At 47.4% G+C, this 13,093-nt stretch overlaps 2 protein-coding genes across 2 annotated transcripts; one reads left to right on the top strand and one right to left on the bottom strand.

The window, feature by feature from the left end:
* Positions 1-1,340: 1,340 nt before the first annotated feature.
* On the bottom strand, positions 1,341-10,586 carry iws1 (interacts with SUPT6H, CTD assembly factor 1). Its single transcript, XM_080888152.1, has 15 exons — positions 10,369-10,586; positions 9,289-9,371; positions 8,140-8,824; positions 6,609-6,674; positions 6,277-6,484; positions 6,058-6,109; positions 5,868-5,971; positions 5,640-5,790; positions 5,461-5,543; positions 5,215-5,344; positions 5,019-5,136; positions 4,829-4,940; positions 3,175-3,231; positions 2,948-3,059; positions 1,341-1,499 (listed from the first exon to the last, which is right to left on the bottom strand). The coding sequence occupies exons 1-15, from the start codon at positions 10,409-10,411 to the stop codon at positions 1,374-1,376; spliced, it is 2,130 nt and encodes a 709-aa protein (XP_080744278.1). The 5' UTR covers positions 10,412-10,586; the 3' UTR covers positions 1,341-1,373.
* Positions 10,587-10,789: 203 nt separating this feature from the next.
* wdr74 (WD repeat domain 74) lies at positions 10,790-13,068 on the top strand. The gene is made up of 2 exons (XM_080888154.1): positions 10,790-11,509; positions 12,294-13,068. Exons 1-2 carry the CDS (start codon positions 10,898-10,900, stop codon positions 12,807-12,809), a joined length of 1,128 nt encoding a protein of 375 aa, XP_080744280.1. The 5' UTR covers positions 10,790-10,897; the 3' UTR covers positions 12,810-13,068.
* Positions 13,069-13,093: the final 25 nt, after the last annotated feature.

The following is a 13,093-nucleotide window of genomic DNA, read 5'->3' as shown; positions in this document are numbered from 1 at the left end:
CGCTTAAAATCAACATTTTATCTGCAATGCTACCTTCAAAAATCAGTGCCTTTGTTAAATTAGCTTTACCTAAGGCCAGTGCTATCATGCTAACTTCCAAAACTGGGCTAAGAGATAAATATAAATAAAATGAGCTTCACCTCCAAACCAGCTAAGATAATAACAGTGTAATTTGCTGACAGCTAAAAATAGCTGTCACCTCTAAGGTGAAGCTAACATTAGCTAATATGATAGCATTTGTTTAATTAGTTTTTTCTGATGTAGCTCAATGCTAGCTACCAAAACAACCAGTTAACAAAGCTAAAATGGCTTTGATGTTAGTTTCACTTTGAAGTTATCTATGTTAACCATTCCTTAGAATTATTAAGGTTTATAGCATTAGCTTAAATTACTCATGTCTGCATTATTGATAGCTAGAAACTATTATGGTTTACTTTAAAACATGTGATCACTAACTCCGCCCAATGAACCGTGCATCACCACCAATTTAAAGGCGAACAACGATGTTCTACTCAAAAGAACACAAGAAAGTAAAGTGACAGGGCTGATAATAATATGTGGCCATAGTTCAATATTCACTGTTAGCATATAGATAAACATGAATGTTGGCTTAGAAGGCTTACAGACCTTAATAGTTTTGACATAAGGCTAACATAGCTAGCTAATATAAGCTATTGCTGCACTTTTTTTTTTCAAGACAAAGCTAATGTAGATTGCTAACAATAACATCATAATTTTTGTTATGCTAGCTTTACAGCCAACTCACTCTGAGCCGAGGTAAAACTAAAACAGTAGGCTATTTTTACAGATTTTATTAGCTCCGTAGCATATCAAATGTAGATGACTGCTAACATGACTCAGCTTTTGATACAACATCATCATAAATAACAGCTTCATTTTAAAGAAATACAAACACTCGCTAACATTTTAGACTTTGAGATAAAAATGCTGCCAATAATAAAAAATAAAAAAAATAATAAAAAAAACAGAAAAGAAAAGACTATGTGATGCCAGTATTTGTTAACACTGCGACTATCGCTGATTTTCAGGTCAAGCTAATCAAGCTAACTGCTAACACAAGTTGAACAATAAAGCAAATAATTAAACTGTTAGCATTAGGAAACGTTATTTTTGGATCATTTTGGAGTCTTTCATGCGTTTTGTTCAGAGGACAGACAAGTTTACAGCAGATAACACATTTGAACTGAAGCCAACACGGTCTGACAACAGCCCCTTTTTTCAGTAAGGCAGAGCTGGACCTGAGGAGGGCAAAGCTGCGGGTTTGTTCAGAAACAAAACAATAAAAAGTAAAAACGATAAATCCTACTGAGTTTAGAGCAAAAAAAAAAAAAGAAAAAAAAAAAAAAAAAGAATCAGAGCGGCATTCGATTGCCTTCCACGCTGATTTTAACAGCGTGACCCGTCTTCGTCAGGCGCCGGATGTCAGCAAATCTACGCATCTGTTTATCAACACGGGACAAACTCTTCCTCACCGGACCCTGGAGGCAGACAGACACACAGAACAGGAAGTTACAGGATTTACATCTTGTAATCACACACTGAGGTAACAACACAAAGACAACCGGTTTGTTTCGCACACTTCACTGCTCATGCAGGAAGATGTTTCACAAACACCTCGTTCAGAGCCATCAGATGGGAAGACTGTTCCTAAAGACCATTTACAGTTCAAAATAAGCTTTATTTGTCTCATTCTGCCCCCTCGCTCTGTGTGAAACAAGCTGCTTTAACTCCCCTCCTCCCTGAACATCTATTTGCTTCTGATTGGACAGCTTCTGGAAGCCTGCTGCTGGACGTGTGGCTGATTCCATATCAAAGTGAAAACATTTCTTCCTCCGGGTCAGCTGACTCATTTCTACAGTAAATGTATTTTATTTAATGAAGCCATGCAAATTACAGGTACACTGTCCCACACACTGCACACCTTCTCACCTGTGGAACGTTACTTCCAGTCTCTTAGTGATTATCTCTCTCTAGTGCATGAGTTTGGTGTTTATTAGGCTCAGAGGTGCTCGACGGCTGCAGCAGAGATGTTCATGTGTTCATACAGCAGGAAGGAAAATGATTCAACCCCGGGCACTGCGTATGAGGTCACATGACCTCTGAGTACATTAGTTTGTTAAAGTTAAGGTTTTGTCCGTTGGTTATGACACGATCAGAAGGTTTATCAGTGATTGGTCTGACGTTAGAGGTCTGAATGACTGAAGTGTGATCGATCGTGTGCTCTTCGCTGTGTTCAGTGAACTCTGTTTGGGGGTTGGATAACTTTGCCTCCACTGTACGTCTGCACACTGCCGGTGAGTCAGGCTCTTCACACCATGCAGACAGACTTACTGCCCCCTGCAGGGGAGCAGGGGAGCTACAGGGGCATTCTGTTTCCCTCTATGCTGATCTTCACAGCTCCCTGCGGCCGCCCCAATTTTCTCTGCTCGGCGAAACGCCGTTTGTGCTTCTCCAGCAGGCTGATGGCCTTCTTACAGCCGCTCTACAAAGGACCAATCACAGCTCAGCTCCTGACAGCAGGTAAACTCCTTGTTCAGAGCTTTACAATCAAATAGAAGCAGAAAATAACCCGATGTCTGTTCCAGCACAAAAGTGTTGAAGTGTTTGTTTCAACTTTATTTAAACTTCAGAAAACTGACTGTTTATATAAAAGTTCTTTATTGTTATTCGTATTGTTTTTTCTTTAAAAACGCGTTTGCTCTTAGAGAGGTTTAAAATATATTTGTTTAATTTTGGAATTTTGTATTTGTGATTCATTTTGTAAATCGTGAGTAAATAATTTGTTTGACTCAATTACGAAAAAACTGAAACCAAATGTTAAACTCTGGATATTTCATAGGACTGTGCCTAAAGGGGGCGCTCTGCTGTTTAGTTGAAGTGTAGCCACGCCCTGAAGCACACGCCATCGGCCCGTGTGACCACTCACCCTGCTGGAGTCCCCCTCCACGTTCCATTTGGGCCGAACCACGTAGTCTTTGTTTGAGGGCATCGGGACTCGAGCCCGGGCGCAGAACCCGGGGTCTCCGGGCCGCAGAGCTCTGTTGGGAGCAGGCGTTCAGGTTAATGAGGGTGGAATTTAAACACGGCACAAAATTTCAGACGACAGAGGAGGAAGTTATGACAAATCCCGCCCCCAGATGTCTGAGAACTTACTTCTCCTCTCCGGTCAGCTGCTTCTCCAGGTCTCTGCGAGGCGTCTGACCTCCAGAACTACAAACAGAAGAAGAAGACATGAATTCAACTTCGAGTGTGAAGTAGCTCCGCCGCACCTCGCAGGTTTCTGAGCGATGTTCTTCACCGGCTGAGCCTCCATGCTGTTAGCAGCACGTCACTCCGAGCGAGTTAGTCGGCGCCAAAACTTCCCGCACGGAACAAACTCAGCCCTGCCCGAGCTCCACATCGTTAGGGCAGTAAAACACACACGGCTAACACTGCCGTTACAGAAACAGGCTCCAGTCTCTGCTCTGTTTAACCCCTCTGTGCAGCAGCGCCCCCTAATGTCTACAGTGGATATTAAAAGTATCAGCAGCTGTGACTGTATTAGTTTGTGTCGCAGATATGGACCGAAGCTGAAATAAGGCAGTCCTCCACTCCGGTGCAGTACCAGTTTCAACCACCGGGTGGCATCCAGTCCGCCTAAAACGCGCCCAAGCTAATGTTAGCGTTTCTAAGCTGACTTATTTTGATAGCTAGATGAGCTCAGAGTGGAGGTGGTAAAAACAGAGTTACAAGAAGGGCTTGAATCAAATATAAAATCTCAGCTTCAGTCATTTTCTTTAGTTGAATCACTCTGAAATAAATGCAAAGTATTCAAACCGGCCAATTCTGCTTCATCTCACAAGCTCCACCCACCTGTTTGTGAGGAGCAGCCAATCAGAGGATACTTAGAGGAGGCTTATTTTATACTGCAAATTATGCAAACAGACTCTATTAGAGTCCAAGAATGAAAAAGGAGCTGGAAATGAGCAGAACGGGTCACCTTTAAATCGTGCAGCTGCACTCATGAAGTCATTTAAGTCTCAGGGATTCATTCTGGTCACTTTGGTGCTGCTGTGGGTATCTGAGGAGTTACTAAGCTTTAGACAGAGGGATGTAAAACCTGCAGAGACGCGTTAAAGAAGGTAAACCTGGTCACTCAGTGCAACCATGCAACGTCAGGACTGAACCTGGTTGGTGGAGAAAAGACATCAGGTTCCTCTGCCCTCTCCACCTTCTGAGGCTGACTGGGGATGAGACGGAGGAAGAGGAGTGAAAGAGGAAAAACTACGCCTCACGCTAACTACGACCTTTAGAAATCATCTCACAATATTCAAAGAGAAGATCGAGAAAGGCGAAGCTTTCAAATGGGTTTCAGGTAAAGCCGTGCTGAGTGACTTTAGAGTGAACAGCGGTGGGAATGCGGCGCACAGATATAGCAAACGCACTGGGGGGGGGGGGGTTTCCACCTGTACAAAACACCTGACACTCTGACACAAGCAGAAGATGGAGAATGAGGGTTAAACTGTTCTCAGGTGAGAGACAAGCATCATCACATGACAGGAAGAGGACGCTGAAAACAGAGCAGACATCAGCCCGGGGGGGTCGGTCAGTATTGTAGCTACTGCATGGTTCGGACGACTCACTGTGGAAAAGGTCTGAAACCTAACGACGGCTGACAGCGATTCTAATAAAGTCAAATATATGAGCAATTTTATGGATAATGTAAATAAAACTTAAATCGCTGCAGATATGAAGCAGAAACAAGAACGTTAGTGTCGTCTGGGTGACGATGGAATCAGAGGAGGTCGGACGTTGCGATCATCGTTACCTTAGGCGCCGTCTCTGAGGCATCTGCTGATCCAGATCTCTCTGCTGCCGCTCCTCTCTCGTCATCCCCTTATAGTTCGACGTCAGACCGAAGATCGGCCGCGACCACTCGTCTGGAGATGAGAAAGCGTTCAGAAACCGCGGCCTCCACGGCCAGACAGGGAAACTACAGAAAAGGAGCATGGCCTTACTGATGAGTTTGAGAGCGAGGTCTTTGTTGGCTCGAGACTCTTTGGGATGTTTGTACAGGAACATGACGGCCCGCCCGATGCCGCTGTGCTTCAGCGTCTCCTGACTCACGCTGGGCAGCTGCAGGACGAAACACACCATGAACGACTGAATCTTAGAGACGCAGCTGAAGAACGATGTGCCGCGTTCAGCGCTCACCTCCTGCAGTATCCTGAGCAGCTCCTCTCTGATCCTGAGAGCGGGCAGAGATTTGTCAGGAAGAGGGCTGATCCACTCTTTAATGGCCGACATCACGCCGCTGTCGATGAACGTCTCCTTCAAGTCCTGCCTGAGGGACAAACGATAAGAGTCTTCAATGCAGTCACGGAGGAGAAGGACCTGCTTTTTTTTGGCGCTGGTCTCAGCACGTAAGCCTTCAACTATAAGCTAACACGGAGCTCTTACTTCTTCAGGTGCATGACGACCTGCGGCAGCAGCATGAGCTTCTTCAGCGCTGGTTTCTTCTGGCTGTTCAGAGCTCGATCTTCCTGCAAATAAAAACAAATGCACACAGAGTCGGTGAGGATCACAGCTCAGAGATTTGTGAGGCTTTTATTTTGACGGGGCGAGAGCAGCGTGCGCACCTCCGCAGCCTCGTTCATCTTGGTGATCATGGCGTTGACCACGTCGTCGGCGTCGCTGATGAACGTGCCTCCATCGCGGTGCCGCCTCTTCTTGCTGTTCATGGCTTTCCTCCGGGCGAGCATGATGTCGAAGTCTGACATCATGCTGGTGCTACACACACACACACACACTTAATAGCAGAAACAACAACGCTTGTTTAAAATCGTGTTGCTGATCAGCAGACTCACTCTTGGCCGCTGCGGTCGACGCCCTCGTCAGAGTCTGACTCCTCCTCCGCCTGCACCTTCTGCTTCGCCTTGCCGTCGCCCTCCAGGTCCTCCTGGTTGAAACCCTGCAGGACGACAGTTTGTGAAACGGGAACTGCTCGCGGCTGATCTCGCTTTTGTCTTTGAACGGAGACGCGACATCGAGGCTTACCGTGAACTCCTCCTCATCTCCAGACTCGCCAAAGATGTCTGCGATCATCTTCCTGCAACAGAACAGGCACATCAGCTCCTGGCAGCCACAGAATTAAACTCTTTATTTTGAAATTAAAACTCTGCATGTGTCTTCTTGCAGGGGTGGTAGCTGCATCCCTCAGGCTGTCCTGTAGGGGGGTTTGAGTTTTCTGCGAGGTGCTTCCACGTCAGCACTCACTCCTCCTGGTCTTCTCCGGAGTCGCTGTCGCTGCCAAACAGCGCTTTCTCGTCCTTGTTCCCCGCCGCCTTCGCTCGGTCGTCCTCCTCGCTCTCGCTGTCTGAGCCGAGCTCTCTCAGTTTGGCGGCCAAACTTTTATCGGGACCCCCGAAGTCGGCGTCACTGTCTGAGTTCTCGTCGTCTGACACCGCCCGGTTCCTCTTCGCCACTGAGGAGACCGTCGAGAGCGACAAACGTCACACAACAGCGCTGCTTTACCTCGCAGCATCAACTTTTACTTTCAGCAGAGAATCCAAACAAAGATCCTGCTCCAGCCGTCAGGTCTGCGTTACCTGGTTTCTCCGCCTTCTCCTCGTCCTCGTCCTCGCTGTCGGACAGGATGGCCTTCTTCCTCTTCACTGCAAACACAAAGCTCACTGGTTACTCACACAGCATCTAAAACGGAACTGAAATATTAACAGAACCGGCGAACGTGGCGGGTGACTCCGTCTCCGTCTGACCACGAACACAACGAGCAGCACGCCAAAGGAAAGTCTGTGAGAGAACGTGTTTACCATTACTAAAAGTGATCACATGTTCTTTAGTCGGTGAAGCCGGCGTGTGTGTCACGTGTGTGATCACTGTGGCCCTGCTGGATGGGTACACCTTACCACAGACTTGCTTCACGACAGCGGCGACGTTTACCTCGCAAACCCGGACAGTGTTGGGAAAGTTACTTTGAAAAAGTAATTACTTATAGTTACTTCTTGAAAAAAGTAACTGAGTTACTATATTATCACAGTAACTAATTACTAGGAAAAGTAACTATTGCATTATTAAAAAAACCAAAACAAAAAAAGTTGAACCCTCTCAGAGCGCAGACTTTAAAAGCATCTCGCCTCGTTTCATCCTGTTCAACCTCGCAACCTGTAACCACCACAAACATGGTTAACGGATCATTTTCATAACTCGAAATATAAATTGGACATTTTTAAAACCTTTGCAGCTATTTACCTAAAATGCAGCCAAGGTGTTTTCATTTCTAACTATTTACAGAAAAATCTAATAAGATGTCACAAATGATTTGTGTCTGTGTCCACTGCACGATGCAGGAGAACGCCACCTGACACCTGCAGCTGTGTCACTCCAGTGTTTACACTGTAATCTGGCTTTTTTTGGCAAAACTGTGACATTCAGCAGTCACCTCATTGTTCTGACACACAACAAAACTACACACTAACTACACACTCCAAACACGCTAAACGTCACAAATCTCTCACCGCCGTCACTCCTAAAACTCCGCCTTCTTCCTAAACAACCAAATGCCATGTTGTCATATCATTTCTTGATTGGTCGACATGGTACATTTTTCCACCAATAGGAAAGGGGTGTTTTTTCTTTTTCTTGGTGCTTTCGAGCTCTTTCCTTAGAAACAGTTTTTGTGTTTCTTCTAAACTTCACGATTTTATTCAGAAATAAACATTTTTAATCATAACTCGTGTTTTTCACGGCCGATCAACACAATTTAAAAACTGATATATATTTTAAAGTCAACACTTGTTGCTGTCATCTTAAATTGGTCATGTGATTGTTTTGCCCCGCCCCCTGGTAAACTGAAAACAGCTTCAACCGTCTGTGTTGACAATAGTAACGCGTCCACAATGTAAGAGCGTTGTAACCATAGAAACAGTCATTAGTTCGATCGCTCAATAACGCCGTCACTCGGTCACTGAACCCAGAGCTGCTCGTTTATCTTCATGTTAATTTGAATCAAACTGATCAGATCAGGAAGTCCAGTGTTTCTGGAGTAACGACATCATTTCCTGTCACAAAACGGTTCAACTGAAGTCTGCCTGGGGGCGTGGCTTACCGCCACGCGCGTACCTGGCTTCTCGTCGTCCTCGTCGCTGTCACCTCTCTGCTGCCTCTCCTCTTCCTCCTGCTGCTCTCCATCACTTCCTGCTGCAGCCTTCCTCCGCCCTTCCTCTTCCTCCTCCTCGCTGTCTGACTGCATGACCCCCTTCCACTTCTCCCCTCCTCCTTCCTCCTCCCGTTTCTCCTCCTCATCCGAGTCTATCTGCGCCGCCTTGCGTCTGGCAGGCGTCTCTGTGTCAGAGTCACTGTCAGCATTGGAGCGGCGCTCTGGGGACGCCGCGGCTTTGGCATCCTCGTTGTCAGAATCGCTTTCTGCCGCCGCTTTGGGCCGCTCCTCCACATCCGAGCTGCTCCCTCTCCGCTTGGGCGGCGGCGACGCCCCCTCCTCGTTGTCAGATGCTCCGTGTTTGAGCGGCGATGAGGCCTCGTTATCTGAGCCGCTCGTCCTGCGTTTCTCTGGCGGCGACTCCTCCTCCTCGGATGCGCTCACCCTGCGTTTCACTGAAGATGAGCCATCCTCATCGTCGCTGTCGGCGGGCCTCGGCGCCTCCGCCTCAGAGTCACTTTTGTCATCACGGCCCCCGGGGCCCTCGCCCTCCGAGTCGCTGTCGGCCCTGCGGCAGTCCTCGTTGTCAGAGCCGCTGGCCCCGCCACCTGTCACCATGGCGTCGTCCTCGTCGTTGCTGCCCTCGTCCTGACAAAAACAAAGAAAGTTTATCAGCCCGATCACGGCGGTCTGCAGACGGTGTTTGTCATATTTACAGTCCGAACAGACCGGAGCGGCCATTGTTCCAGCAAACGTAACAAATACTGACAGCGTCCACATCACTGCAGCTGCAGCACCAATCCATGTGTCGACCTCATGTTTTCCAGCTGTTGCAACATCTGTCTCTCTAACCTGTGACTCTTTCAGCTCCGGTACTGATCAATCACTGACATGCTGGGAAAAACAACACTCTCATAATATCATACATAGAGCTCATCCCACACGGTTCCAAACATGGAAGATCAGCTGTCCATGTCCGTGTAAATCCGCCTGATTTGAAGTATGAATTTCAGGCACTACTTAAAATGCAAAGACGAAACGGCTCAGAATAAACGTTTGAAAACTGATGATGTCAATGAATTATCTGCAGAATCAATGAGATGAATTCTGACCTCAGACCGGCGCCCGGCGCTCCTCATCTCCTCGCCATCTGATGCTGGGTGTTCATCCTGAACCGGCGTGCCGCCTCCATCATCTACAAGAACACATCCGGAACATTCATGTTAAATTCAGTCCTTTTTAAAAGCATTTATAGGAGCTGCAAAAAGTATGCAGTAACTTTACCAAGCTGCCAAAGTAAAACTGAATGAAAACTACCGGTACACAACAGCTTTCTCTGCATTCCCTTCGATAAACTGCCTTTCAAAGAAATAATCGTGCTTTTCAAGGATCATGGCTTATTAGGACTGGATAGAACATATGACAGCAGCAGTGAGAAGTAGAAGATTACACTACAGTCACATCAGAATATCCACCGTTCTGTACATTAACGGTCAAACAGGCTACAGCTTAGGAAACGTTTCTAGTGTTAAAAAGTCTCCGTAATGATCACACGATGTCATCAGCTGGTCTGTAAACAGCTCAAAAACAAACACTTGGATCCTCTGCAGCTGCTCGCCAAACTTCACTTTAAAAGTGACCAATTTTAGGTTCATGGCTAACCGCGTGACAAAAACATAAAGTCCACCTACATGAGCAGACTTCATCTTTAAGGCTTTCGTATTGATTCGGCTCTCTTTGGTGTATCATGTCTAACCGGTTATATTGATTATGAAACGTTTGTTATGTAATCAGGCCAACAAACACTGATGGTTTAGCTTGGCTCGGTGGAAGGCCGCTTTCTGCCGGGTTCGTGTTGGATGGCTCCGCTGGTTTCCTCCACGGATATAACGTTGAAATATCACCGCGTGTTTCAGTCTTTTGGAGGTAAATGTGACGGAGAGCTCAGGAGATGTTTGCCAGCCGGTCGTGACGCTAAACCGGGACATGTTTGCTGGAAACTGGCGCCGATGCTGTCGCTAACCCCGAAACACAAACAACGATCCCTCCGTGTGATCACAACCCACCTCTGCATCATGTTTATCTAGGACGCGCTCATGGTGCTCGAATTCAGTTAGTATTCAGTTAGCTACTACAGTTGGTCAGTACTGTCCTGTTAGTCGTTTAAATAGGAAACAAAGCATAAGCGTTACCGGAGCGGTTCCCGGACATTAGATCGTCCTCCTCTCCGTCCATTTCCCCGACGAAGAAAGCTTTGAGTTTGGGCTTGAGGGCGGAAACCCCCCTCTGTCCACTGGAAGAAATAAACCTGAACGAAGTAACGACGGTCTGAGGAAGATTACACCCACAGCTAGCCTCTGCTAGCCCACACAGCCAAAATGGTGACTACCTGTATCATATGAGCATGCGCAAAGGGATCGGTCGCTTCCTAATGACGTAAACTGTCTTTTTGGAAAAAATAAACTTTATTAGTATGACAAATGATTCTAGAAAAAACAATACCAGAACATTGGTCGTGTAAGTATTTTTATTTATACTGTTTTGATTTTAATTGTACTGCCGAAAGTTTTTCTTAGCTTTGAACCGCGTGACACTGTCTGTTACTAACTCCAGCTGTAGTGTGACGACTTAGACACGCGCCACAGCCTACAGAGGATCCACGCGGACCCGGAGCTGTCCTGTTTTTTTTTCGGCTGGTTTGGTGTGTGTGAGTCCGGTGTGATGGGGGACCGGAGCCGGTTGTGCTCCGTGTGGCTCGGCTCGGAGACCGGGATCCTGAAGGGGGTCAGCCTGTCCCGGAAACAGGCCTTCAACTTCTGCAACACGAGCCACCTGAGTCGAGACCAGGAGGTCCGCGCGCTGTGCTGGGGGGACGCGGCGGAGAGCGAGCTGCTGGTGGGCTGCGTGGACGCCACCGTGAAGACGTTCAGCTTGGAGAAGGGCGCGTTCACCGAGAGCCGGCGCTGCGGGGACCCGGCGGAGGGCTGCTTCTCCGGGCTAGCGGCGCTGGGCGGCGACGCACTGGTCACCTGCGCGGAGAGCGGCGCGCTGCGCGTGTGGAGGCAAGAGGGCGGCGACGAGCCCGTGACACAGGTGGACGCCGGGAAGAACGTGTGCAGGATGCGGCAGAGCCCGGCGAACCCAAACAAGGTGGCCACCGGAGGGAAGGAGAACGGCCTGAAGATCTGGGACCTCCAGAGGCCCGAGCAGCCCGCGTTCAGCGCCAAGAACCTCCGGGACGACTGGCTGGACCTCCGGCGGCCCTACTGGGTCCGGGACATGGCCTTCATCCCGGACTCCGACAAAGTGGTCACCTGCACGGGTTACCACCAGGTGTGTAGCTGTGATTCACCCTCAGCAGGACAAAACGTGTTTTTAAAGAAGACCCATTTAAAGTTTACTTTGGCCCGGGTTAAAGGTCAAGCTTATCACAAACATCTGGTTTGTGTGATCTGTAAACGTTCGTCTGGCTCAGAATTGGCTCAAAAGTCAGACCAGACTCCGTTCAAAAAGTGTTTAATTTTAAGTTTTCTTAAGTCTATGACAAAATTAAAGCTCGTGTAAATCCTCAGCTCTCTACATGTATTATATTTTTTTCTCTAAGTCGGCTAACATTTGAGCAATATTAAAGGACAACAACAAACTGTCTGAGTAAAACAAACTAAGGCTAAAATTATGGATGATTTTATTATCAAAGCCATCGTCAGTTTGGTTTCGGACCGATTCCTCATCAGTTTTCTCTCCATTCAGAAGGTGTTTGATTTAAGGTTTACTTTCTCTTCTCTCATACATTTATGATCTTTAAAATTTCCTCCAGGTTTACAAGTTTAAAGGGATATTCCATAAAATTATTAAGACAAAAACAACACAACTGAAGTTAAAGCTGTGGATAATTTCTAAAGTGTTTCTAAAAAGAAACAATAATAGTGATTTCCCTTTGAGGTCTTTAGTATCCTCGGTGTTGATTCCTGATCAGTGGAAAAAATGCTTTTAGGTGTAAAAACAAATAAAATAATAATAATTAAGCAGCAGAAAATAAAGTTTAAATCTGTCAATTGATGACCTGCTTTGTTTTTTTGTTTTTTTAAAATAAAGTTATGTTGAAACTCTCTCTCAGGTGCACGTGTTCGACCCCTCGTCTCCTCAGAGGCGTCCTGTCCTGGAGGCGGAGTACGGCGAGTACCCGCTCACCGCTATCTCTCTGACGCCTGACGGCACAGCGGTGGCGGTGGGCAACACCCAGGGTCACATCGCCCTGCTGGACCTGAGGAAGGGCCTGGTGCGTGGCTGTGTCAAGGGGCTGGCGGGCGGCGTGAGGGGGCTTCAGTGCCACGCCTCCCAGCCGTTGGTGGCGTCCTGCGGCCTGGACCGCTTCCTGCGCATCCACAGCCTGGAGGACCGCAAACTGCAGCACAAAGTCTACCTGAAGTCCCGTCTCAACTGCCTCCTGCTCGCCAGCCAAGACCTGCAGGAGGGAGGGGCAACTGCAGGGGAGGCGGAGTCTGAGGTAAAGGAGGAGGAAGACGAAGGTGATGATGTGTGGGACGCTATGGAGCAGGTGGAGGAGAGGCAGAAGAGGAAAACGACAGAAGACAACGAGACAACGAAGAAGAGGAAGAAGGCACAGGACTGAGAGGCATTTGAGGTTTTAGAGGACAGTGGGACGTTTAACCGCCGTAGCTGGGGGCTTGTAAGCAGCGTTTATTCAGACTGGAGGCCTTTTATTTTGAAAAGCTTCAGGTACTGGGTAGATGTTTCTCACCTGTGAACAGGTAGAGTCTGCGTCTGCCTGGGGAGACAAATGTATGAGTGCTTTAAAACGTCTTTGTGGTTTTTTATGATTGTAATTATTGAAAATACACGTGTAATTATGATTAAAGGAGTTTCTGCTTCCTGTGTCTGATCAAAGAAGTTAAA

Source organism: Rhamphochromis sp. 'chilingali' (genome assembly GCF_963969265.1).
Source record: "Rhamphochromis sp. 'chilingali' genome assembly, chromosome: 8".
Classification (NCBI taxonomy): domain Eukaryota; kingdom Metazoa; phylum Chordata; class Actinopteri; order Cichliformes; family Cichlidae; genus Rhamphochromis; species Rhamphochromis sp. 'chilingali'.
Note: the sequence above shows the minus strand (reverse complement) of the source record. Positions and strands in the feature narration are given on the sequence as shown.